Source organism: Vicugna pacos, chromosome 20 (assembly GCF_048564905.1).
Source record: "Vicugna pacos chromosome 20, VicPac4, whole genome shotgun sequence".
NCBI classification, from domain to species: Eukaryota; Metazoa; Chordata; class Mammalia; order Artiodactyla; family Camelidae; genus Vicugna; species Vicugna pacos.
In genome coordinates this window covers 19,449,488-19,477,346 of record NC_133006.1, presented here as the reverse complement: position 1 = coordinate 19,477,346, position 27,859 = coordinate 19,449,488, and the positions used below count along the sequence as shown (strand labels likewise).

At 39.5% G+C, this 27,859-nt stretch overlaps 1 protein-coding gene across 1 annotated transcript; it reads right to left on the bottom strand.

Annotated features, from left to right (window-relative positions):
* Positions 1–3,759: 3,759 nt before the first annotated feature.
* On the bottom strand, positions 3,760–27,850 carry TMEM217 (transmembrane protein 217). Its single transcript, XM_006202052.3, has 2 exons — positions 27,757–27,850; positions 3,760–4,442 (listed from the first exon to the last, which is right to left on the bottom strand). Exon 2 carries the CDS (start codon positions 4,339–4,341, stop codon positions 3,763–3,765), a length of 579 nt encoding a protein of 192 aa, XP_006202114.1. The 5' UTR covers positions 4,342–4,442; positions 27,757–27,850; the 3' UTR covers positions 3,760–3,762.
* Between the last annotated feature and the right edge of the window lie 9 nt (positions 27,851–27,859).

Here is a 27,859-nt window from a genome sequence, read left to right as displayed (position 1 = left end):
AAACCAAAAAGAGACAAATGCTGTTTGACTCTACTTATATGAGGTACCTAAAATAGCGAATTTATAAAGACATAAAGTAGAATGATGGTTGCCAGGGGCTAGGAGGAGGGGAGGACGAGGAGCTGTTGTTTAATAGGTAAAGAGTTTCAGTTTTGCACGATGAAAAGAGTTCTGGAGATCTGTTGTGCAACAGTGTGCATGTACTTAATACTGCTGAGCTCTACACTTAAAAGTGGTTATTATGGTAAACTTCACATCATGTATATTCTACCACAATTAAAAGACTAGAAATATGTAAGTTAAAATGAAAGTGAAATCATCTTTTTCAGACATACAAAAGCTGAAAGAATTTATCATCATCAGACCTGCACTCTGAGAAATGTTACAGTCCTTCAGGCAGAAGGAAAAGGATGCCAGGTAGACATCTGGACCTATACAAAGGGATGATCAGCACTGGAAATAACATGGGTAAATGTAAAAATAAAAAATAAAGATGTTTTTCTTGTTATTTAAAGCTCTTTATAAGCTAATTGGTAAAAATTATAACAACGGAGGATGAGGTAAAAAGTAAAACAGTATCACAAATAGGAGAGGAAAACTGGGCATATACTATTGTAAGATTTTTATACTATATGCGGAGTGGTATTATATCACTTGAAGGCAAATAAAGATATATATCACAAACTCTAAAACAACCACAAAAATACACAGCAAAGAATTAGATATATATAAGGTAGCAAAGGAGATATTAGAAATATTAAATTAATCCAAAAGGAGCACTTAGGGGAAATTATAGCACTAAGTGTCTATATTAGAAAATAAGAAAGGTCTTGAATCAATGACCCCAGATTCTACCTTAAGAAAGTATAAGAAGAGAGCAAATTAAACTCAATGTAAGTAGACGAAAGAAAGTGATAAAGATAAGAGGAGAAATCAAACACACAGATCGATGGAACAGAACAGAGAGCCTAGAAATAAATCTACACACTTACGGTCAGTTAATCTGTGACAAAGGAGGCAAGAATATGCAAAGGAGAAAAAAACAGTCTCTTCAATAAGTGGTGCTGGGAAAACTGGAAAGCTACATGTAAAAGAATGAAATTAAAAAACTTTCTCACATCATATACAAAAATAAACTCGAAATATATTAAAGACCTAAATGTCAGACATGACACCATGAAACTCTTAGAAGAAAACATAGGGAGAACACTGTTTGGCATAAATCATAGCAATAATTTTTTGGATCTGTCTCCTAAGGCAAAGAAAACAAAAGCAAAAATAAACAAATGGGACCTAATTAAACTTAAAAGCCTTTGCACAGCAAAGGAAACCATCGACAAAACAAAAAGACAACCTACTGATTGGGAGAAAATATTTGCAAATGATATGACCGATAAGGGATTAATGTCCAAAATATGTAAACAGCTCATACAATTGAATATAAAAAAATAAGCAACCTGTCTAAAAAATAAGCAGAAGTCCTGAATAGACATTCTCCAAAGAGGACATATGATGGCCAACAGGCACACGAAAAGATGGTCAAGATCATTAATCATCAGAGAAATGCAAATCAAAACCACAATGAGATATCACCTCACACCCGTCAGGATGGCTACCATCAAAAAGAACAGAAGTAACAAATGTTGGGGAGGATGTGTAGGAAAGGGAGCCCCTGTACCTTGGTGGTGACAATGTAAACTGATGCACCCTCTCTGGAAAACAATAGAGAGGCTCCTCAAAAGACTAAAAATAGTACTACCATGTGATCCAGCAGTTCCACCCCTGGGTATATATCCAAAGGAAACAAAACCACTAATTCGAAAAAAACCAAGCACCTCAATGTTAACAGCAACATTACTGACAACAGCCAAGATAGTGAAACAATCTAAATGTCCATCAACAGATGAATGGATAAAGAAGGTGTGGACTATACAGATACAATAATAAACATATATAATGGAATGCTCTTCAGCCATAAAAATAGAGTGGAATTTTGTCATTTGCAAAAGCATGGATGGACCTGAAGGGTATTATGCTTAGTGAGATCAGTCAGAGTAAGACAAATATTGTATATTATCACTCATATGTGGAATCTAAAAAATAAAACAAACTAGTGAATGTAATGAGAAAAGGGCAAAAGATTTGGACACCTTACAAAAGAAGATATAAGGATGCTAAATAAGCATATGAAAAGACAGTCAACATCGTTTGTTATTAGAGAAATGAAAGTTAAAACCACAATGAGATGCCACTACGTACCTGTTGGAATGACTGAAATGAAAAACTTATTGTCAATACCAAGTGCTGGCAAGGATGTGGAGGAACTGGAATTCTCATACACTATCAGTGGGAATATAAAATGGAACATACACTCTGGAAAAAAAAGTTTGCCAGTTTCTTAAAAAGTTAAAATGGTATTTACTCAAGACAAATGAAATCATAAGTCCATACAAAGTCTTGTACACAAATGTTTATATGTTCTTATTCATAATTGCCCTGAACTACAAACTATATGTTCTTCAACGGGCAAGTGAATAAACTATGGTACATTCATGCCATGGCATACTAAGCAGTAAAGAACGAACTATCAAAACACATACACGTGGATGAATCCTAAAGATACTAGGCTGAGCAAAATAAGCCAGGCCAAAAAAAAGATTATTTATGGTATGATCCCATTTATGTAAAATTCTAGAAAATGCCAACTAATATATAGAGACAGCAAATCAGCGCCTTGTGAGGGCGAAGGGTGATACCGGAAGGGGCAGGAGGCAGGGATCAGGAGGAAACTTTTGGGGGTGGTACATGAGGTCATGAATTCAATTATGGTGATGGTTTCACGGGATATACATACATCAAAACTTTTCAAATTATATACTTCAAACATGTGCAGTTTATCATATGTCAGTTATACCTCAAGAAAGCTATTAAATAAACGCTTAACACAGTGTCTAATGTTTGAAGAAGAAGTTTGCTGTTTGTCTTCCATCCTGGCTTAAACTGCGTCTGACAGTTTCTGAACCTGAGCTCAAAGTGAAGTATGGTGATAGGTGCTAATGTGTAATCTCGTACTGTTATGTAGTAGGCTAATTGATTCATCAATGGTGATTTAGTTTCTCCCACTAAAGTGCAAAATCCTCAAGCGCAGGCCTCATATCTTACACTTTTTTGTGACCTCCCTCTGTGTCTGGTAACAGACATAAAAGTGTAACAAATACCTTTTTGATTAACCAAGTGCCTTTTGGGTCCCTTGACAAATTTGGAAGGAGGGGGGCTCGAGACAGAAAATGAAGTATGATTTTTCTCTATTTTTGTAGTGTAGAAGACAGGGAGAAAAACCATAGCACAAAGCCACCTCAAGACACCAACAATATTCTTTGTGCTACAACAATCTGAAATATTAATATGAATTTGCCTGTCCCAGAGTTAAATTAGCTGCTGGTTGAAGGGTGGTGAAGACATACCAAGGTGACAGGACTGTCAGACTGCAATTCAGCTTCATTTCATTCCATGCCTCTTCATTTTGACCAATAAAGTGGTTCTGACCAGAAGAACTCAAGGAGTGCTTGGCAAATAACGTCCTTTAACTAAACATCCTCAATGAGCAGGTGCTCCAGTTGTGACTGTAATCACATTTTTCTCCACATTCCCCCAAAAGGGTGGTAGTTCTGTCTCTACTTGCTGAAAAGTGCAAGAGATCGAAATTGAACCACCACGATAACCTGGGAGAGCTGCCTCTCACAGGAGAGTAAAGGGCTGATGTTACTCAGTATAGTGGTGGGTAAAGTTGATTATCTTTGATTTCCGCCGTGGGAACTCTCCACTGCCTGTAGAAATACGTCTGTTGTAGGAAATTATATTGCGCTGGCTTTGATTCTTGTAGATCATGTAGGCATAGGTGATGACAAAGAACATCCAGAAACAGTGCGTCAGTATACGGGACACCAAACCAAACCAGCGCATGATTCTGACCTCTCCAATGTTAGAGGCGTCGTTGGTAAGGATTTGTATCACAACGTTTACAGTTTCATAGAAAAAGATCCAGATGATGTAGATCACCAAGCCCCTGTAAATCTGTGCATATACTGAGTATATGAGCAAACAGCTGATGATGATGGTGATGAAAGACAGAAAGAAGATGATAGTCCAACTCCAGCAGATGATTAACTGTTGTATGAGGATGTCTGTACTCTTGGTCTGCGAGGTAACCTCAGTGCAATTGCTTCCCTGTAAGTATTTCTGTTCAAAGATGAGGTACAAGCTGGTGGCCATGATGGTAAAGACCCCTGATAACATGGTGCCTATTTTGGCGGTCATCCCACACCAGTGCTGCTGTCTCATGCTGAGCCTCTCTGGGAAGACAAACAATATGTGGGAGAATTCTGGTTCCTGCCAATGATGAGGTAAATTACCAGGGTTTCTGCCTCCTTCCCCAAATTCACCTGGAAAAACAACAGACAGAAATATGGAAACCAGGCAGCAGCAGCTTTGGGGAGATGTGACACAACTGTTTAAAATTGATTGGGGATGTGAGTGGGGAGGAGGCTGGAAGTGGTCTGGGGTTGGAGGCAGTGAGCAGATAAATTAGAAAAGTGACTCTCAACTGAGGCTTCACTTTATAATCACTGAAAGTGCCCATGCCCACCCCCCACCCCACAGCAATCAGAACATTCTCTGGATTGGACCCAGATTATCAATATTTTTAAAAACTTTCTAGTGATTTTTATATGTAGCCAGTATTAGAAAACATTGAGTAGAAAAATTTAGTTTAAATTATGCTCTTATCTCTTAGCATCGCTTTGGGCAACCATTGCTGCCCCGATGGGGAAAATTGGCTGCATTTGTGCAGACCTTGTGTGCAAGTACCTCAGGAGAGAAACTGGGGTAGCACAATAGCCCTGCTGGGGTGAGGAGTTGATGAAGACAGCTGGGCTTTGAGCAATCACTCCTCCACTACACATCGAAACTTAAGGAATATAATGAAAGGTGTACTTTAAGGGAAATTTAGAATCAATAATGAGCTAAGCATTCAACTCAAGAAGTTAGGGGGAAAAAAAACCAACAATAAGAACAACAAAAATTGGAGGAAGAAAATAAAGAACAAAGAACAGAAATCAATAAAAAGGAAATAAAGTAGGGCCTCTGATTGCTAGGTTATGGGGGCCAACTTGCTGCTTAAAAAAAAACAAACCTAATATTGCTGGATAAAATAGTTTTTAAATATTCTTGAAAGCACAGAAGTTCTGACAAGGTAGGAGGTAGAAGACCAAAGACTACAGGAGTTCAGGAATTGGAACAGATAAGCAAGCATGAAAGTCAAATTTGCTCTGAGGGTATTTGCAGTTCTGGGAAAACTTGAACTTCATCATGAGAATTCTGTAGGGTAAGGAGGAATGAAATTAAAGCTCAGGGTCTACCAAGGTGAGGAGTCTATTACAAGGCTTTCTCTATATTAGTCGTGGCCCCCAAAAGGTTATGATTAGAGTAAAGGGGAATCACATGTAACCCTGCCCGCACATACTTCTCCTAAGAGACTCCAAAGGAAATTAACTCAGTACTGCACTGAGCATAAGGGGAAAAGAACTTTCCTTGAGACATTGTAACCACAGCTAACCTTTTTATAGATTTCTAGCCTAGATTACATGAATACTGAGAAAACTTTAAACACATAAATCTAGTTTAAAGTAGTCTGGAACTGGAAGTGTATCAAAGTGCGTGGCAGAAGCAAACTCAGATCCTCTCTGGAGGAATGCATCTTTATGATGGTCCTCAAAGAATCACCATCAGTCATTTCTCAGGGATAATGACTAGTACACACTAGAAAAAGAACAACTGAATATACAAGGAACAAGGCACTGTGAGAACCAGCAGAAATACAGACAGCAGAAAAAGAACTGCAAAAATACCACTTTTATAACTACTACATTTAAAAAATTATTTTATTTTTAATTGTGGTAAAATACACATAATATAAAATTTACCGTCTTAACCATTTTAAATGTACAGTTCAACAGTGTTAACTCTTTTCACATTGCTATGCAGTCAGTCTCCAGAACTTTTCATCTTGCAAAACTGAAGCTCTGTACCCATTAAACAACAACTCCCTATTTCCTATGTCCAGCCTCCAACAACCACAATTCTACTTTGTTTCTATGAATTCTACTACTCTGGATATGATACATATCTGGATATGGTGAATCCAGAATAGCAAAATGGAATAATACAGTTTTCATCTTTTTGTGACTGGCTTATTTTACTTAGCATAATGTTCTCAAGGACATTAGGTAGCATGTGTCAGAAGTTCCTTTGATTACTATATTTAAACAAATGAGATAATATTGTAAGTATATGTAGAAATAAGGAATCATAGAAAATAACCTAGTAAATTACTATATATAAATAGATAAATAATAAGTTTATACACTATAGGACAGGGAACTATATTCAATATCTTGTAGTAACTTATGGTTAAAAAGAATATGAAAATGAATGTATGTATGTTCCTTTATGACTGAAGTGTTGTGAGTACACCAGAAATTGACACAACATTGCAAACTGACTGTACGTCAATAAAAATACATTAAAAAATAAAAATACCAACCCCAAACCAAACCCCAACGCAGTGATTGATCCTTAATAAATTGTCATTCAATATAAAAAGAAAAGAACCTCGCAGATCTGAAAGAGAACCAAGTAGAATTTCTGGAGATGAAAAACTCAATACCTGAAATTTAAAATTGAGTGGGCATATTTGGTAGCAGATTAGACACGGATGAAGTGATAAGTAGTTAACCAGAACATAACTCAGTAGAAATTTTCCAGAAAGTAGTACAGAGGGACAAAAAGATGGAAAATATGGATGAGAAGTTTAGAGACATGAAGGCTATAATAAGATGCTATAGGGGAGAGGGTAGAGCGCATGCTTAGCATGCATGAGGTCCTAGGTTCAATCCCCAGTACCTTCTCTAAAAATAAATAAACCTAATTACCCTCCTACCAAAAAAAAAAAAAAAGATGTTATGACTCAGAGAGAAAAAGAGAGAAAGGAGGGAGGGAGAGAAGATAGAGAATAGGGCAGCAAGTTTGAAGAGATTATAGCTGAGGATTTGCACAACAGAAGAAAAACAACAAACCACAAATTCAAGACCTCTGATTTCTAGTAGAATAAATAAAAGGAAATTATATCTACACATATGGTACTGTTGAACACCAAATAATAAGAGAAAATCTCAAAAATAGCCAAGGGTCTTTTTATTCATAAAAGCAATAGTTAGGCTTCTAAGGGAAACCAAAATCCAGAGGAATTATAAATGTGCTAAAATACAATTACTGTCAACCTAAGATTCTATACCAGCTAAAATATTTCTCAAGATTGAGTGCATATAGTATGATAACCTTTCTGTAAAATTCAAAAATAATGAAAATTAATTAATATATTGTTTGGCTTAAATATATATGTGGATAAAGTTTTATATAAAAAGTAAAGGAATAATTAATACAAAATTTGGGATAGTAGTGGTTACCTCTGAAGTACAGGGATTAAGGATAGGGAAGGGATGTATAGATGAATGTGAATTATAGTTAATTTCCTATTTCTTGGATTGAATGAGGATAGTCACAAATGATCAATATGGTATAAAAAGCAAATAAATTAGTAAATAAAAGTGGACCATGCATTGTGTTAATGACAACTGTTTTTTTATGACACAGGACTATAAGTAATCCAATTTGATACAACTGAATTCTCTAAGGAAAAACTAGGGTGGAAAAAGACAATTAATCTCATACCAAAGGTCCCTGTGGCATAATGGGCCCTGCTATATTTACTGCCTCCCACCTACCTGAAACATATAGCAGATTTCCTCTTTTTATTCTTTTTTTTAAAACATTTCTTTTATTGAGTAATAGTCATTTTACAATGTTGTGTCAAATTCCAGTGTAGAGCACAATTTTTCAGTTATACATGAACATACATATATTCATTTTCACATTTTTTTTTGCTGTGAGCTACCGCAAGATCTTGTATATATTTCCCTGTTCTATACAGTATAATCTTCTTTATCTAGTCTACTTTTTAAAATCTCAGTCTGTCCCTTCCCACCCCCCACCCACTTGGCAACCACAAGTTTGTATTCTATGTCTATGAGTCTGTTTCTGTTTTATATTTATGGGTTTTTTTGGGTTTTTTTGTTTTTTAGATTCCACATATGAGTGATCTTATATGGTATTTTTCTTTCTCTTTCTGGCTTACTTCACTTAGAATGACACTCTCCAGGAACATCCATGTTGCTGCAAATGGCGTTATGTTGTCGGTTTTTATGGCTGAATAGTATTCCATTGTATAAATATACCACCTGTTCTTTATCCAATCATCTGTTGATGGACATCTAGGCTGTTTCCATGTCTTGGCTATTGTAAATAGTGCTGCCATGAACATTGGGGTGCAGGTGTCATTATGAAGTAGGGTTCCTTCTGGATACATGCCCAGGAGTGGAATTCCTGGGTCATATGATAAGTCTATTCCTAGTCTTTTGAGGAATCTCCATACCGTTTTCCACAGTGGCTTTCCTTGCTTCCCTCTCCCGCTCTTAATGATTTAGATGTCTTCTTTTACAATTTTGTGTTTATTCTATTTGTAATTCATGGTAGTTATCACCTTTCCAGTTACGAGTTTCTCATTTTTGTAGCATCTTGCTTCTTTTCTATTTAGAGTAGACTCCTCTTTTTATTCTTTAAAAATCTCATAAAATGTTTTGGTTCCCTTGGTCTATCTACGGCAAAGACTGTTCATTGTCTCCCAACATCAATTTCTCTCTCCTTGCTTTTCCTCCTTTCTGATTCTTGGCCGTGATCAGAGCTGATGGGAAGCCCTTGTTGAAAATGGGAAACACCTTCTAGGGCATGCATCACTGTTACTTGAGAGAGAAGTAAACTCCTATCACAAATAAGCCACTGCCTTTGGTGGTTCCTTCGTTACAGTCACTTAGCCTGTGCTGTAATATGTCTAATCTTCACTGAAGCTAAAGCCAATGAGGACCAGCCGTCCACTGCAGATCCAGTACCTCTCTTGACTTTGCCCTTTTAAAGAAACCAGCAGATCCTTTCTCTCTCTGTGCTTATCTCGCTGAGTCTATGGTTTTTACCATCTCCTTATAAAAAGATGTCTCCCTTTAATCTCAGGGCCACTATTGTCTTTATGTTTGATAATAAATCATATATTGTCTTGTGATATCTTTTACATTGTTTGAAATTGCTATTTTTTATATGTATAATAATCATCCTAATGGCTGCCAATGAGGACTTTAGGCTTGGAGAAATTAAGATTAATTTTGCCTAAAGCTGTACATCTGATCAGTGGCAAAATCAGGATTTGAACTCACATCTGTATGGCTCTGAAACCAATCTTAACACTCAACCCACTTGTGCCTTGTCTGCCTCAGAAATCTGTGAGCTCAGTGAGCCCAGAGACTCCATTTAACACACAGTTCCTAACAGGCCCTCGACTAGAAAAGAGCCTTGATTAGAGCAGACCCTTCACCAATATTGGCACTACCACCCCCCACCACTCCCCGACTGTCCCTTGTCTTAGCCATGTGTTCTCAGGAACTCTCAGGGCCATTTCTCCCTGTCTCTCCTAGCCTTTCTCCTTTCCTCCCTTCCCTCCCCATCTTCTTATATCCTACACAGTAAAACTTTTAAGGATGAACTCTTGATTGCTGTAAAAGAAGGGGACGGTCTTTAACTTGGCAAAGTAGAACGGACTAAGAAATGCAGGGAGTGAAAAATTGCAACATGGCCCTCAAACATGTTTTGTTTCAACAGCACAATCTTTTAAAAGAACTTGAATTAAAATGCTTTCCGACAGGGTGGATACTGTTCTGTTGCTACAGACTCTACCACTCCCTATTATTTTTATACCCCTGAACCTCATCCACTTATTTTACTTGCCAGACCCCAGAAGGCCTTGGAGTTTGAGGTTCTTGCTTTAGAAGTTTCTTCATCTCATTTGATAGAGCAGATGTAACATTTTCTGTAACATGAATATATTGCTATTAACATTTTTTTTCTGTATTCTTACACGTGACTTTTAAAATCTTTGTGTGGGCTTTTCTTTCTTTCTCTCGAGTTGTATGTTGTCAATAGAAAAGTTTGCTTTTATTTTGTTAATTAAAACATTTACTTCTCAGAAATATGCCAGTCAAATGAAATAAGGGAATAAAATAATACTGATAATAATAATAGGTACTTACTAAAAGCTTCCTTGCGCCAGGCACTGTGTTAGAATTACAATCTTATAGCTATACTTGTATATATTTATTTCTTCGTTGATGGTGGGGGGTATATATTTGTACTATTTATGCATTCAGACTCCTAGATATTGATTATTTTTTCTTGTCAGGAGAGGACTCATTCATAGTTATTTACAACAATTCAGGATGAAGCTCTTAACTCTACCTGAGAAGAATCAACCCCTGCCTTATGGGAGGTCATTCTGCTAATTTTCTGGTTCTTCAACAGGACTTTGAAGAGGTCTTGATTCATCTTTCAAGTAACCTTCAATTTTACTAATAACTTTATGTGATTCATTTTATTATTTGGCTCATTCTAAGTTTAAGGCACCTATAGGTTTAATTTCTAGTACTTGTCCTTAAGTTGACTCTGGGCTAATATATTTGATGACCAGATAATCTAATTCTAAAAAATAACATTTCCTCAAATTGATGCAAACAGAATTAGAGATCACAAACAACATGCTGAAATAGCAAAAGTCAGAACTCTCCACCAAAAGTCTTCTGCCCATATGGATTTTCCATATTCTTTGTCCAAACCTCCAAGGATAATCTAGACCAAAGTCCTACGAGATAGTTTTGTACCACTATTAATTCATGGTCACCAATTTCAGCTGGGCTTTCAGCACTGACGGGAAACTCTACAACACTTCTCTGGTTAACTTCCTCTCCTGTTGGGTGTTCTCTGCAACATCTATCCCCAGATTTCTGCCCCCAGATCCACAAATCCCATTTCCAAATACACACCCCCTTCCTCTGTTACAATGAAGAAACATCTGTCTCCCTCTACATCATCTGTGTTCTTATCATCTCTGGAAACGTATGTTTATCGCTTCAGCTGATCACTCTTTACCTCTTAAATCTTCTCTTAGCTCCTGACAGCAAACTCACCTTGTTTTTCTCCACTTCTCTGGCAATTCCTTCCTTTACTGGCATCTTTCTGCTTATTCTTAAATGTTGGTCTTCCTCATTGAACAAACCAAGACACTCTTCTCACTTTATCCTCTCTTCCTACGTAACTTCGTTCATTCCCGTGGTTCAGTTGCCATCTACGTGCTGACGACTCCCAAAGCCAGTCCAGTCTTCTGTGTGGAGATCCAACCCAGCACATTCAACTCTTCTGCCTCCATTTGGGAACTCCCTTTGGACCGCTCAAGCTCAACATGTCTCAAACTGAGCTTACAATTTCTCCCACCCCACCCCTACCTGCTGCTACTCCGGTGTTTCCTATTTCGGTAAATACCAGCATGCACCTGCCCATTTGCCCATGGACTAACCTCTCTCTCATCCCCTACATTCAGAAACCCCCACTGAGTTGCATCTACTCTCCTTCCCACATATCTCTTGAATCAGTCATTGTTTTTCCATCTCCACTGTCACCGCCAGATTCCAATCACCACCGTGTCTCCTCTGAGCTACTATGACTAACACTATTTGTGCAGCTGTAGTCTTGATATAACCGAGAATGATGATACAGCCATGTTGGGAGTTTGGGAGGAAAGGCAGTGCGTATGTGTGTAGGGGATAAGAAGTCCTCACTATTATGATGGGAAGTCGATAGATAACGTCTAAAAATGATTAATCAAGAAATATTGGTATAAGTATATAATTTAGAGATAAAGAGGTACATAGGAGGGGAAACAGAAGAACTGAGGTGGTTGCCTGTGGGAAGTATGACTAGGGGTGGAGGGGTACAGAGGACTGTAGTTTTTATTGTAAGCTTTTAAGTATTATTATGACACATACACAATTTTAATAAAAATAAATTTATGAAAATATAATTATTCCATGAATTCCCAGTAAATCTGGATCATTCAATAAATCCCATTGGCTCCCTTTATGCTGGTGTAGCTTTCATTAACACAGTATCTTTGTAGCCCCAGAAATGGTTAAGCTGGCATCGTGGAAGGATAGCGGGGTAACTCTGTCCTAGTTGGAACCAAGAGCTAAAAATGTTACCATGGAAAGTAGTTGGTGACAGTGCAGTCTTTTTTGTTTATTTGTGAAATTTACTAAAAATGATACATCATTTCAACTCCTACACAACTAGAAGAGATTCTGATTCCATCTTTGAATATTTATAACATTTTAAATAGTGTTTAAGTTAAAGATATCTCTATGCAGATTTTTAAACAAACTACTAGAAAAATAAAAAATGATTAATATAACAAAATAATGTGAAAGAAAGCTGATTTTTATTCTTCCACTTTACTTTAACATCCTCCTTTTTGAACTCAATAGAAGTGTGTTATGTTTATTTTAAAATATTCTGTTTTTTAGCCCTGATCTAAGCCTTTATCTTACTTGGGCAGGTCGCATTTGACAATCTGCAGATCAGTCTAATCCTTTCTGAGTGGGGCTATATTTAGGGCATGGAGTGTGAATTTTTTTTTTTTTTCTGGGAAGCGCTGCCCTCCCAGGTTCAATCTCAGCATTGAGGGAGCAAGTTAATAAGTCATGGTCTGAGCCATCAAGGGTATCCTGAAAATGCAAGGGAAGAAATAGGTTACAGACAATCTAAGGGAGGCGTCTGGGTTAAGAACAGCAAATTTTCAAAACAAATGGCTACAGTTGAAACCTTGGCTTCTGCATTTACTTGCACTTATCCTTTCCAGGCCTCAGCTCCCACATCTTTAAATTGGGACTACCAGTTACTTTTTTCCCCCATTAATATTACCAGTCAGCATAACAAATTACCCCAAAACTTAGTAGCATAAGACAGCCATTTATTATGCATATGGGTCCTGGGGGTTGAGGACTTCGGATACAACACAGGGGGTTAGCTTAACACTGCATGATGAGGAATTTGGACAGGGCCCATCCAAGATAGCTTGTCACCACTCACAAATTTGGGGTCCTCTCCATGAAGACTCGTTCACTCATGTCTGGCGAATGCTGCTGGCTGTCAGTTGAGAGCCTCGGTTCCTCTCCATATAAGACTTTCCATGAGGTCTCTCTGTGTGGTCTCAGTTGGGCTTCTTCACAGCCTGCTGACTGGCTTCCCCAAAGCCACTGTCCCCAAAAGGGTGAGCCAGGGGAAGCTGCATCACCGTGTCTTCACTTCAGTCACCAGTCCATATACAAGGGGAGGGGAAATGGATTCTACCTTTTGTGGGAAGAGTGTTAAGGAATTTTCTGAGGCACAGAGGTTTCTGGTTATCACAGTGGTCAAAAATCCAAGATTCCACATTTGCAAGGTTGTCCAGGGAAGCAAAAGTGACCATAACAAGGAGCTAACTATTCGCCAGTGAACTGACATTTCCAATTTCCCCTTTCTCCCCAATATTCCTCTTGGCTGAAACTAAGGGCCCTCTATGTGCACCAGGCCCATCAAATCAGTCTTTATTGGTCAGCACCTCTCTGGGAGCCCAGTGTAAATAACTGATCACATAAGGCAAATTATTTGCAAAGCATGATTGCAAGTCTTGCAGAAGAGGTGGGATCTCATGCAGCCTTTAAAAAGGATGAAGAGAACCACTCAAATCATATGAAGCTATTAGCAAACATGGATGTGACACATTTAGTCCAGTTAATAGCCAGAAAATAAAAAAATCACTAAGAACATAATAGGTACTTCAATTGAGAATGGTTTGAGGATGAATAAACTGCTACATATTCACACAATGGGATGTTAAATGGTTATAAAAATTGAATGACTGTAACAACACATAACAATTTGGATGAATCTTAGCAATGTAATAGTAAAAAAAAGTACCAAAAGAAGATATACAATTAAAGACAACTACAGATATATATTATACACATACACACATATTTTAGATGCAATAAAACTATAAAGCTGTATAAGGAAACTACATCAGGAAAGTGAAGGAGTGATGAACTTAGGATTCTAGATGATGATCAACTCCAGTCAGGGGAGGAAGCGAAATGGGTTGAGCAGACCATAAAGTCAGACCCGAATTACTGAGAAGATCTTAATTTTATTTTGAGTGGAGGATATGAGGGTACCTATTACATTATTAAAAATAACTAATATTTTAAAAGTAAATAAAAGAGCCATGCATGGATCAATGAGGAATATGTTATGCACCAAGGATTATAAATCTAATTATGAGCATAGCATATACAACAAAAAATGCTACAATAAAACAAGAACAATAACTCATAAAGTTGCTGTGAGGATTAAACTAGTTAATTTATTTAAAACACTCAGAACAGTGCCCGGAACATGGTAAGCATTGTACTACACAAGTATTTTTGCTATCATTATTTTTGCTTTATACCGGGGGTAACTACTATTTATTATACATGTAAAACTACTATTTATTAAGCTATGCTGCAAAAGACACCATTAGCTTCCTCTGCATTATGCATTTCCTTCTTCTTTGCTAACAGAAGTCTGCTTTTGCTTAGAATGGCAATGAATTTAGACATAAGTAAAATATTTGCATTTCCAGGTATTTGCTTGTATCAACAATGTCCATGGGACACGGTTCTAGCAAATGACACACATGCAGAAATCTTCTGGGAGCTCTAGGAAGACTTTAATTTTTTCTGATAAGTGAGGATCTTATTACTATCTTTACATCTTCTTTCTTCTTAACTTGAATGTGGTGTGATGCACAGAGTCTCAGCAGCTATTGTTACTGTGAGGCAATAGGCATGAAGACAAAAGCAAATATGTTAAGGATGATGGCACTACTGAAAAAGAGAAAGTGCCTTTTTGCATTTTACTGATTTCTCCTGAAGTTGAGTATTCTTATAGGCATCAATATGTGATTTAAAAATCTGTCTAAATAGATCTAAAAAGATCATTTTGTTAAGTAGAAAATAAAAATTCAAAGTGATGAGAAAGCATTGAGGTATAATTTAATGACTGGTATTTTTCTCTCAGTGGTACTTGAAATAAAAGTGCATCTTGCAGTGTCTTAGATTATGGAAAGAACTTCGTATTTTCAGTTCCTTCCACAATTTGAGACGTGATCCCAGCAGAGGATGCTGCTGCTAGCTCCCTTCAGCTGGAGCTCTTATATCACTGGGTTGAGGGAGGAAAACAATGACAATGAGCACATTGTAAGAGCCTAAGGCACCTGTAAGAGTACATTTGGCTGCACGGAACAGAGACTCAAACAGCAGTAGCCCTTTTTTAAAAAGAGATTTCTTTTTATAACAAAAAGTCTGGCAGTGGCAGTCCAGTCTTTGGGCACTGGCATCTGGGGGGATGTTTGGGGGTGTAATTAGAGGTAGGATAAAAAACTTAAAAAAAAAAAACCTCTTTAAGTGTACATTACTACTCCCCCACCAACTATTATATTGGTTATCTTTTGCTCTATAACAAATGACCTCAAATGTTAGAAGCTGATGATAACAAAAATTTATTATCTCATAATTTCTGTGGGTCAGGAATCTGGGAGTGGCTTTGCTGGGTGGTTCTGGCTCAGGGTCTCTTGTTCTGTTCAGCTGATGGCTCAGGCTGCAGTGATGTGAAGGTTTTACTGTGGGGAGGAGATCCACATTCAAGTTCACTCACTTAGTTGTTGGCAGGAAACCTTAGTTTCTTGCTGGTTTTTGGCACAGACCTCAACTCTTCACCTCGTGGGCTTTTCTATAGGCTGCCTGGGTGTCCTTACAGCATGGCAGTGGGCATCCCCCAGAGCAAGTGAGAGAGAGAGAGAGCAAAATGGAAGCTGCAGTGCCTTTTACAGCCTAATCTCCAGAGTGACATCTATCATTTCAGCTGGTCACACATGGCACCCTGGAGGGCCCATGAGGAGGAGGCTACACAGGGGTGTACGTACCAGAAGACAGGATTATTGAGGACTGACTTGGAGTGCCTACCACAACTATATGTGTGTGTATATGTATTTTTTAAAGCATAAAGTTAATTTAAAATAAGAAAATAAACAATTACAAAAACTCTAGATAGATACAGACAAAACACCGAATGGTTGTTACTAATTCTCTCTTCCACCAGAAGTATATGTGCATACCTTTTTAAGATAGATTTGTCATTATTTGGTATTACTATTTTAAAATTCTTTTCTATTTTGATTTATTCTTTAAAATGCTTTTTAAATTTTTATTTGTTTATTTTTTTGGGGGGGGAGGAGGTAATTAGGTTCATTTATTTATTTATTCACTTACTATTATTTTAATGGGAGTACTGGGGATTGAACCCAGGACCTTGCGCATGCTGAGCATGCACTCTACCATTGAGCTATACCCTCGCCCCTTATTTTGGTGTATTCTTTCCATTTAACCTATGGAGTACGTGAAAAGTCTTTAATATTTGCATCTTATTTATTATTCCTATGGTTGAATATTTTAGAAGTATTTGTTAACTAGTTTTATTGCCCTTTCCATATTATTTATGTCCTTTACCTAATACATTCAGGTATTAGGATGTTATTTTTTTTTTTAATTTGTATGAGTTCCCTAAAGGTATTGCTCTTTGTCAAAAAAGAAAAAATCAAGGTGGCCACATAGGTGGCAGGGGGTGTTGAGACCCTGCAGTCCTCACTGGCAGAGCTGCAGGGAGGGAGCAGGATCTCAGAAGGATGTCTGAGTATTGAACTGGGGAGGGGCTGGACCCCTAGTGCTAGAAACTTTCCCTGTAATCAGACTTGAGTCAAGCTGAGCCCTCTTTTTGACTAGACCCACTCCTTGGGCTCTGTCCTTGGTCCACTTAGTCCAGTTTCAGCAAGAATCCTGCCAAGTGATTTGAGTGAAAATCCCCCACCTTTGGTGTCTGATAACCATGGCCTGCCTTCGGCAAGAATCCCCTAGCCTTGATGTTTCCTCTTGGTTATTTTCCATCCACTGCCCCCACCCTGCTACTCATCTATAAATCTCCACTTATTCTTGTTGTGTTCAGGATTGGGCCCCCTCTCTCCCCCTAAACACTGAACCTCCATTGCAATAGTCCCTTTTGAAGACAGTTATCCTTAGAGTCTTTAACAGATGGCATGAATAATTTTTTTTCTTTAACATCTCAGTAAAGATGCCTTCACCTCACGTGTGGCTACAGGCAGGAGCTGGTGGGCTTCAAGGCTGCATTCCGTGGGCTCGCAGGAGGCAGCTGCCAGCAGCCCCCTTGACGGCCACGGGTAAGAGGCTGGACCCGGTTTCTGGCACCAGGTTCTACCTCCGGATTCTGAGGCATCCCTGAGAGCCAGAGGAGCCCTGGTGATGATAGAGACTGGATTTCCTTCTAGCCTGGCAGTATCAGGCCAATTTAATTAGATTTTTTAAAAATGAAAATGGATACTTTGCATATATATGGACTTGAGTTTTTAGAGACACATCTACATTCTCTTGTTAAAAAAAAATCCATCAACTTAAAAAGAAAAGCTACCGAGATAATTGGTGCCTCTTCTAGCTCCCTTCCCCTTGGCTTTGTATTCTACAGAATGAGTTGGTACCATAATTGAACGCTGTAATGCAAGAAAGTGGTTTTATTATTTTATCTTAATTTAAAAAAATAATATGAAATCAGACTCAGCCTTCTTCCTCAAGGAGTTAGGGAAAAACTTTTTCTCAATCACTTTTTTTTTAATAGCTTTATGTTTTTTTTAAATTTATTATTGTATCACTGAATTATTTTATTTTGGTCAGGGGGAGGTAACTAGGTTTTTTTATTTTTAGAGGAAGTACTGGGGATTGAACCCAGGACCTCATGCATGCTAAGCAAGCACTCTACCACTTAAGCTATACCCTCCCCCTCTCAATCAGTTTTTTTCACTCCCCTCTCTCCCCTTGCTGGAGTCACACAGAACTCCGTTTATCCAATCCTGAAACCTCAGGGAAGGGCTCTGGACTTCATGCCACTGTGATCACAATGAGAGGCGTGATGTTCAGGCCTCAGTGGTCCCACTGCTCATAGCCCCAAGGCTGTGGCTTACAGCTCAGTCCTCAGCCTGGGTCCACGCAGCCAGCCCATCCGGCATCCTGTCACTCCAGGGTCTGGGAGGGAGTCAAGCACAGACCCCGAGGCGGGCAGGGCCAGGCACCTCTCCATTCCCCCAGGGTGGGGAAATCCCACTTGCTGTCGGGGGTTGGGAATGAGTCCTACTCCCTTCATTTTTTTAACCTACACCTGTAGCCACCCATATAATCTAGATCTCTGCCTTCACCAAGAGCCTAGATTTTCCAAAACAAATGTCTTTTAACTCTCCAATGGGGGAAGAGAAAATGCCTGTCATACTTTGCTGGTGAATCAGCTGACAAGCAAGGAAACCAGCCCCAGCTCTAATGAGGCAATTCTGACAATAAATCATACTGCTGGATACAAAGTTCTCACAATTTGACTCCAATCCAACTTTTTGAGGAATGTCTCTGAGCATTCCTTCTCCTGTACATAATGCTCTCACTTCCTCAAATATCTTTTCTCAGGGGAGGGTATAGGGCAAGTGGTAGAGCGCATGCTTAGCATGCGCAAGGTCCTGGGTTCAGTCCCCAGTACTCCTCTAAAAAAAAACCAATTACCTTCTTCCCTCCAAAATAAAAAAAAAATAATAATAAAACAAAATTATCTTTTCTCCCCTTTCTCCACTAGCTCACTCATAGTCATCCCTCATGGTCATTTGAATCCTCAGGAAGGTGCAAGGCTCTAGCTTGGCATTTGCAATTCTCTTGGCCTTTCTTCTGTGGTCATAAACTGACTGCCAGAGTGCCTCACACCAGTATCACAAGCAGGAGTGTGCCGGTAAGCTCTCCTCTGCGTTTGTCTCTTTATGGGAAGGAAATCATTTCCCAGAACACCCCTGCCTCCCCAGCAGTCTTCCTTTCTCGACTCACTGGCCAGAGCTGGGTCACATGGCCGCCCTGAGCTGCAGGGCAGGCTGAGGGAGTCAGTTCCTGCCAAGCTAAGTGGGATTGCCATAATTGGCTTAGGCATACAAGATGTATGCCCAGACTGTGAACAGGGTTGCCCCACTTCTCCAAAAAATGAGTCCCCTTAACAAGGAAGAAGGAAGCAAATGCGTAGTAAAGTCTGCCATAGAGATCCGGCCCCACTAATTATCCCGCCTTTCCATCGACAAGGCGAGAACTGCGACTGTTCGCCCCTTCTTCCACCGAAGCAGACTTTCTAGATACACACGTGGGTGGCCAGAGTCAGGTTTGCCTTTCCTGGCCCCCCTTGCAGCTGAGTGTGGGCATGTGGCCAATTTCTGAGAATGGCTTGAAAGGGGGGAGAAGTGAATGTAGCCATCAGGTATTAGGGAGAAAGTCCTGTCTTCCCTTTCCCTCTCCCCAGTAGCTGAAATGCCGGTGTCGTGGGGAGTCACCTCAGACCACCTGGGCAAGGACAAGATAGAGCACAGGCAGAAGGAGTCTAGGCCTCTGAAGATTCACAGAACAGACCTGTCATACTTTTAGGCTCTTACATGAGAGAGGAAAACTGTAAACTTCTGTCATGTTTAAAGCACTGTTATTTTGCAGTCAAACTTACATCCTAATAAATACAGCTGCCTCCAATCCTCTGCCCATAAGCATGCTTAGTTTCTTCCAGCTCAAACAATCTTTCCTTTGATTCTACATTTCTAATTTACATTCAGTCTTTTCTCTGTGTTAGAGCAAGCAGCAGATACCAGCTGTTGGCTGATTTACACAGAAGAGGCAGAGCTCATAGACCTGTGGAGAGGGCCAGAGAACCGTCAGTTGTCTATGGCCACAGCCATGCTACATAAACAGCCACAAAACCTCAGTGTCATGTAACAATGAACAGTACTTAGTTTACAAGTCTTTGGGGTTTGGCTTATCTGGGGCTGAGCTGAGCTGGGCTGACCTCAGCTGGACTCACTTGAGTGTCTGGGGTCAACTGCTGTCTGGCTAGACAGTTTTGTTGATTTTGGCTGAGCTCATTCATATGCCTGAGGGTCAACTGGCTGTTGGCTGATCCAGGATGGCCTCAGCTGGGGTAACTCAGGGAGACTTGGTCTAGTGCCATGTGTCTCTCATCATCCAGCAGGCAAGCCTAGACATGGTGTCATGGCAGTGGCAGAGGACAACAGTGAGAGTGCTATCCATTGAGTGTTTTTGTCCTCCCAGAATTCGTATGTTAAAAACACAATGCCCAAGGCGATGGCGATGGCGTTAGAAGGTGGGGCCTTTGGGAAATGATCAGGTCATGAGGGTGGGGCTCTCCTGACTGAAATTCGTGCTCCTATAAAAGAGGTTCCAGAGAGGTCCCTGGATCCTTCCACTATGTGAGGACATAGCAAGAAGTTGGCAGTCTGTAACCTAGAAGAGAGCCTTTACCAGAACCCAGCCAGGCTTGCACACCGATCTTGGACTTCCAGCCTCCGGAACTGTGAGAAATAAATTTCTGTTTACAAGCCATTCAGTCTGTAGTATTCCGTCATAGCAGCACAAATGGACCAAGACAGAGGGCAAGCTTCTGCTTGTGCAATGTTTGCTAACAGCCATTGATCAAAGCAAATCACAAGAGTGAGTTAGAGTTAGAATAGGAAGGTCCCACAAGATGACACGGATGCAGGGAGAGGTGGAGAACTGCGGCCATTAATGCAGGGGCCATTTGGCTTACAGCATGGTAGCCAATACCGCAGCACAGAGCTGGGCCACTGGAGACACTGTTATCTCCAGTGATGAGCATTTGATGCCGCAGTTACACTGAGAGGCCTTCTGGCACCAGACTCTGGTGTTGCTGTCACAGCTGGCACTGTGCGCCAACACAGTGGATTCTCTTCTGCTGGTTTTCCTTCGCATCATAAGCTCCTCCTGATTCAAAGTCTATGTTGGGCAGATTTTATTAGCAGAGCCCATGACAGGGGCATATGCCTCAGTGGGAAAGTGAGTAGCTGCCGTTTTTAAGCTATAATCCTGGGAGATGGGCTCTGTTTCCCACAAAATTTCATAGAATGAAAAATTCTCCATACATGGGAAAGGAGCTTATATTTTAGACAGCTAAAGAACTAAAGCAGAACAAGAGTGATGGGGGGAGGAGGAGGATGAGGGGAAGGACATGGAGGAGGACACTCACTACTCAACCTCTTCACAGCTAAGCTTCTCGAAAGAGTACTCCTAGCTCACTGTTCTCTTCTACTTTTCTTCCATTTCACTTCTGTAATAATCAGTTATTGCCACTCTATCAATGCAAAATCCAGTGGTTTACAACCATAAGCATCTATTTGTGTCACTCATGCTTCAGGCTGCAGGTCGGCCTGACACAACTAAGTGCTGACCAGGAGTAACATAGATAAACTGTGTTAGTTATAAAATGGAGTATCATATAGCAGTGAAAACTGAGTGAACTATAGCTACACTTATCAACATGGGTAAATCCCAAAACCATATTGTTGTCTAAAAGAAGCAAACAACAGGAGAATGGATACAATACAATATCATTAATACCAGCAATACATTACATAAGTTTACAAACATAAATTGAAAATTAAAAACAGAGGATGATTAATATAAAATTCTGCACAGTGGTTACACTTGAAGTGGGGAGAAAGGGGAATGCCCAGCTGGTGATGTCCTGTTGCACAGTGTGGGGATGGGTACATGAGTGCAAATGTTACCATTATTCATTGAACTGCACATTATTAGTTTTATAAATTCTTAAGTGTATGTGATATATTTAAAATCCCATGAGAAAAACCTACCGCAGGTGAGGCTGTGAAGCAATGGAAACTCTCACTGAGGTGAGGACCAATATAAATTGGAAAAACCATTTTGGAGAGCATTTTGCAATATCTAGGTAAGTGGAAATTGTTCATATCCTGTGATCCAGCAGTGTTTTTCCTAGGTACCTTAAAGCAGTGATTTTTGAAATATTCTGACAACAACAACAAAGAAATACATTTTACATTACAATCAAATACACACATTCACACCCAAACACATGAATGTATAAGTGCATATAAAGTTGAAATAAAAATTTTGCACAACAATGCCTTTTCCTATTACATGCAATACACTCTGATCTTTTCTAATCCTGTCTATTCTTTTTTTTAAAAAACTGAGATATAATTGACATAACATTGTATAACTTTAAGGTATAAATGTTCCTGTCTATTTCATTAAAGGTCCCAACCTTTAAATTTATTTCAACTCACCAAGAGTGGACAAACTAGACTTTGAAAACATCTCACTTAAGAAAATTTTGCACATGGCAATGTGTAAAAAGCATGTTAACTGAGCACAGTTCAAAATAAAAATAACTGGAGATGACAACTGAGGAATATTTACACAGTGGAAGACAATAGGGCAGTTAAGATGAACAAACCAGAGCTCCTTGTAGCAACAGAATGCAGAGTGAAAAAAGCCCGTTGCTGAAGCATGTGTACAGGTGTTGCTATTTACGAAGTTTCAAAACATGAAACACACGCTGTTTATAGATATGCACATATATAGTAAAAGTCTACAGCAGGGGCGAGAGTGGAGTGTGGTTTCCACTGGAGACATGGAGGGGGATGGGATAAGGGAGGGGCGAAAAGGGGACTTTATTGTACTGTAAGGTTTTTTTGCTTGTTTCTTAACCTTGTTCTTACACGTTATTCTTTTTTTTTCTTTTGTTTGCAAATATCTGTATTTTTGCCTTGACTTTTTTTAAAAAATTAAAGTATAGCGGGTTTACAATGTTGTATCAATTTCTGGGGTTCAATATGTTTCAGTCACTCATATACATACATATATTCATTTTCATATTCTTTTTCATTATAGGTTACTACAAGATATTGAATAGATTTCCCTGTGCTATACAGTAGAAACTTGCTGTTTATCTGTTTTATATATAGTAGTTAGTATCTGCAAATCTTGAACTCCCAATTTATTCCTTCCCACCCTCTTCCCACCCTGGTAACCATAAGCTTGTTTTCTATGTCTATGAGTCTGTTTCTGTTTTGTAAATAAATTCATTTGTGTCTTTTTTTAAAGATTCCACATGTAAGTGATACCATATGGTATTTTTCTTTTCCTTTCTCACATGTCACAAAATATTATTCTTTCAATTATTTTCAACAATTAAAAAATGTAAAAGCCATTTTTAGTTCACAGACCATATAAAAACAGTGCACCAAATCTGGCTCATGGGTGGTAGCTTGCCAATCTTCTCAATAAAGAATAAAGAATATATTTGAGTAATACCTTTGACATGTGAAAATCACATAGAATTCCAATTTTCATGGCACAAATAAAGTTTTATTGAAGCACACACAGCCTTGCTAGTTTACTTCCATCCTCTCTGTAGCTGCTTTCATGCTACAACAGCAGAGTTGAGTAGCTGCAACAGAGACTGTATGGCTTGCAAAGACAAAAGTCATTATTGTCTGGCCCTTTGTAGAAAAAGTTTGCCACCTCCTAATTTATTGTTTGATATATATTTTATAATAATTAAAAATATGGCAGCATTAGAGAAAAAGTCTGGAAATAAAAAAATGTTTAGTTCTACTAGCTAACAAAATTTGCTAAAATTTCCCACGTTCCGTTCCACTCTTTGACAAAACCCACACTATTTTTATTGAAATCGGGCGAAGACATTTTGCAATCTGCTTTTTCCTCGCTGTACATCATTTCATAAACCATTCTGATGCAGTATGTAGCATTCGAATTGGCACGATTTAATGACACAGCATGGTTCAGCATGCTGCAGGTTTACAAACCGCAAGCCATAATTTGTGTAACTGCCTTCTTATGTTTAAACCTTTATATCCTTTTGATTTGCCCCCTGTTTATTATTGGTTACAAGGCAGAGAACATCTTTGTACACAGAGCTTTCTTTTCCTTCCTTTTGACTTACTTTCTGAGAATAAATTTCTAGGAAAGAAATTCTTAATCTTCCCTCCACCCTTTCAAACTCTACTCTCCCTTCCTTTACTCCTATAACCTCTCCCTTCTTCAGTCTTTGTGCTTAGCCCTCTGCCTTCTCTAACATAACTCAGCTCTCTCAGTTGGCTCTTTCTAATGGTTGTTTAGGCACCGAAAAAGCTCTCTTGCTTTTAGATCCCAGCTTGACCTCACCATCCCTTTGGTGGGCCAACATTCTGCAGTGCACTGTGAGGGCTGATTCTTGCTCTCATTTCTTAATCCTTCCTCTCAGCACAGGGTCCACTCCTCTCCTACACTGAGGTTAAAGTCTGCCAGTGATCTCTTTGTAACTAAGTCCAAAGGCTTTTTTCTTGATTTTATCTCTCCCCAGGAGCTGCTGCTCTGAAAGGACCTCCTTACAGTCCTTCGGGTCTTTCTCTTTCTTTTCCTGCATGTCGCCACTCAGGGTTTCTCTCTTCCCTGGAACTTTCTCTAAGGACTGGGATATGCCCACCTCTTCTGAGTTCTCATGCAACCCAGGCAAAGCTCATTCCCTATGCTCCGAACTCTACTTTGCTCCAATCTAAGTTGTTTTACTCTCCTTTGAATGAAGATGAAGTTAAAGAAGGAAAAGCTTAAAACTTGCAGGCAACAATGAGAGTCTTCTATTTATAGTTTCAAAATAATCAAATCTTTGAGGTCCATCTAAGGATCATAGGCCGTCTTGCGCTAGTAACAGAAAGTCTACAAAGTGAGGTCCACAAATCAGCAGCATCAGTGTCACCTGGGAGCTTGTCAGACGGCATCATTGTAAGCTCCACCCTGAGACCTACTAAATCAGAATGGAGACGTTTAACATGCCCTCCAGGCAATTCACATGTACATTAAAGTATAAGAAGCACTGGTAAGGGGGACCAGTGAGTGCCTGTCATTAAGGGTCTCCATCAAAAGTGCTCCAAGGACCTCTTGGGAACCTCAAACCGATGATTTTCACCTTTAGTTGGACAAAGTTTGGTGTGAGGTAGTCTTGCTGCCACAGCTGCCACCCTTTAATAGCCAGGTGGCCAGGTGGGTGGCCTCCCTCCCTCATTATTCTAGGTACAGATTCATTCCTCTGAAGCTGCAAAACGGTTTGAAGAGGACAGTCTTTCCCAGGAGACGGAGACTATTCTTCAACTAAGAGTACAGGCAAGCTTAAAACTCTTTGCTGGGGGTTAGAAAACATGGTTCGTGTCATCTTGTCCAACAAAAATTGTGTATGAACAACATAGAACCAAAAGACAAGAATAATTTATACTCTTCATTCTCTCACTCAGTAAATATTAAGCACTTACTGAGTGCCAAGTACTATTCTAAGTGAGAATAGCAGAGAACAAAACAGACAAAATCCTTGCCTTAGAGGAATTTACATTCTAGGGGATGGAGGTGGGCAACAAACAGGTATCTAATAGGGCAGGTAGGGATAATGCTTTAAAGAAAAACAGAGTGGTGGAGGCCACTATTTAAGATGGGTGGTAGGGGAGGGCATCCCCAGAGTGAAGAGACTGGGGAATATACCTGAATGGAATGTGGGAGCAAGCCATCCAGATACTTGGGGAAAGGGAATTCCAAGCAGAGGAAATGGCTAACACAAAGGCCCTGAGGTAGGAACATGCTTGGATTGTTCAAAGAACAGCAAAAAGGCAGTAAGTGTGGTTGGAACAGATTAAGCAAGGAAGAGAGTGGAACCAAATCATATAGGGTCTTTAAGGAGCTTGAATTTTATGCCAAGTGTGATGGAGCCATTGCAAGGTACTGAGCAGAGGAGTGACACAATCTGACTGATGCTCTAAAATGTTCTCTCTGTCTGCTGTGCGGGGAATAGCCTCTAAGTGGGCAAATGTGGAAGCAGGAGGCTGAATAGTAGGCTGATGTAAGTATGTAGTTGGTTTAGGTTTGGATGGTCATGGTGGTGGTGGTGAAAAGGGGCCCAACCATCTCAATTTCCCTGACAGGGACTATTTTAAAAGTTATCGCCAGACAGCTAGCGTAAAACGATTTTTTTTTATCTTGAATAAAAAACTAGCTTAGATATAGAAAATAAAGAGTAGGAATATTGGGGCTTCTCTGGGTTGAACAATGTTAACAGCATCCCTGGGGAATCAGTGTAATTTACCATTTCTTAAATGATTAAGAAAAAGGAATACTTTGAGACATTTCTAGGTACACAAATTACACTCTGCTTTCCACATAGTGAAAATGTCAAGTCAATAGAGAGCATCTTCTGGAACATTTCTAAAGCTATGTGAGTAGGCTGGAAAGTGGCAGGTGACTTGCCATGTGGACAAGTGTAAGACAGCTCACACAGGGGAAGACAATTTGAGTGATGTCTTTAGGATAATGAACTCTGAGCTGCCAGTTGCCACCGAGGAAGGGGATCTAGAAGCTGCTGTAGATTATCCCTTCAAGACATCAGCTCTTGAAAAGTCGAAAATGCAAGCAAAAGTTCTGACCATCCAGAAAAAAAGCAAAACATGAGCTTCATCAGCTTTACTCATCAGAATAAAGACAAAACCTCAGGAAATCCCTTTTGGAGCTCACTCTGCAGTGCTAGCCACTGAATCCAAAGAAAAAGAAGAGCCAAAGAAAGGCAACTAAAAGGATAGAGGGGATTTTGTTTGATGGAGTAAATGCCCATAAAGGTGACTACCTGAGACAAGATGAAAGTCTATAAAAACATGAAAAATTCAGAGAAAATTGTAATAGTCCTTTTCATACAATCTCATGATTGTAAAATCTGGGGACAAAAGAAGCTTGAAAATGAGGGGAATGTCTGTGTAGAAAGAGGCCACTAGAGGGCATATAGAAGGTCCTTTAGACCTTCCAATACGTGGAAGGACTGTGCTAGCAATAACCAGGAGTAGTGGTGGGGAACAACCAGCCCACCTCAACAGTTCTTTGTTGGGACAAAAAACTATCCTGGAGTAAGCTGTGCTCCCTGCCTCCCAACCCCCCACCCCTGCCCCAATCACTTAAGTACCACAGAAACTTAAAAAGAGCAAAAAACACCAACAGGACATTCAGAGGATTCAAAATGCTAATATTAAATGTCATTATGAGTCAAAACCAGATTGAAAATAAATTCAAGGGTGAAAGACTTATAATAGATTAATAAGGGCCATTAAGGATGTTTGGGGGTACATCTTTAGTCTTTGTAATTAATGTCTTCGCCATGTTCTATGTCCTCTCAAGATATGTTTCTTGGTAGTCTGAATTGAATGGATAAAATATTTCCTAAACAGCTTGTGGCATCTGGGTTCTCACAGTCAGAAAGTGACAGTAATTGGTTGAAACAGGGATTCGATCATTTGAATTTCACCCATAGCTCTAGTCCTTTAATAGTGATCAATTACCTGAGGAGAGAGAGGTTCTTAGGAACCTCTCACGACCGTTACTCACATGTTGAACAGTTAGCAACTCTCTGCCATCGGACCATATTGATCTTCCTCTACAGATTTAAAAATTATCCGGGTCCAAATGGAACGGAGGAGGGGAGAGGGCAATAACCAAAGTGTCATCGAGTTGGGGGACGTTAAAAATGGGCCGCAGCAAACACATGAGCCCTTATTTTTAGGTCAGAGACATATGTATATAAATACATATGCTCTCTCTTTTCAAAAAATATTAGACTGAAGAACCTCATTTCTCCCAAAGAAAATAGTACCCTCTCCTCCTGTCCCTAGATCCCTTTCTTTACCTGCTTCTCCAGTCTGGGTTAAGGAACTTTCAGCCCCGCCTCCCTGCTCCTCCAAGCTCCGCCTTCCCGGTTCACCTGTGCGCCCAGCCCCTGACGTTACCGT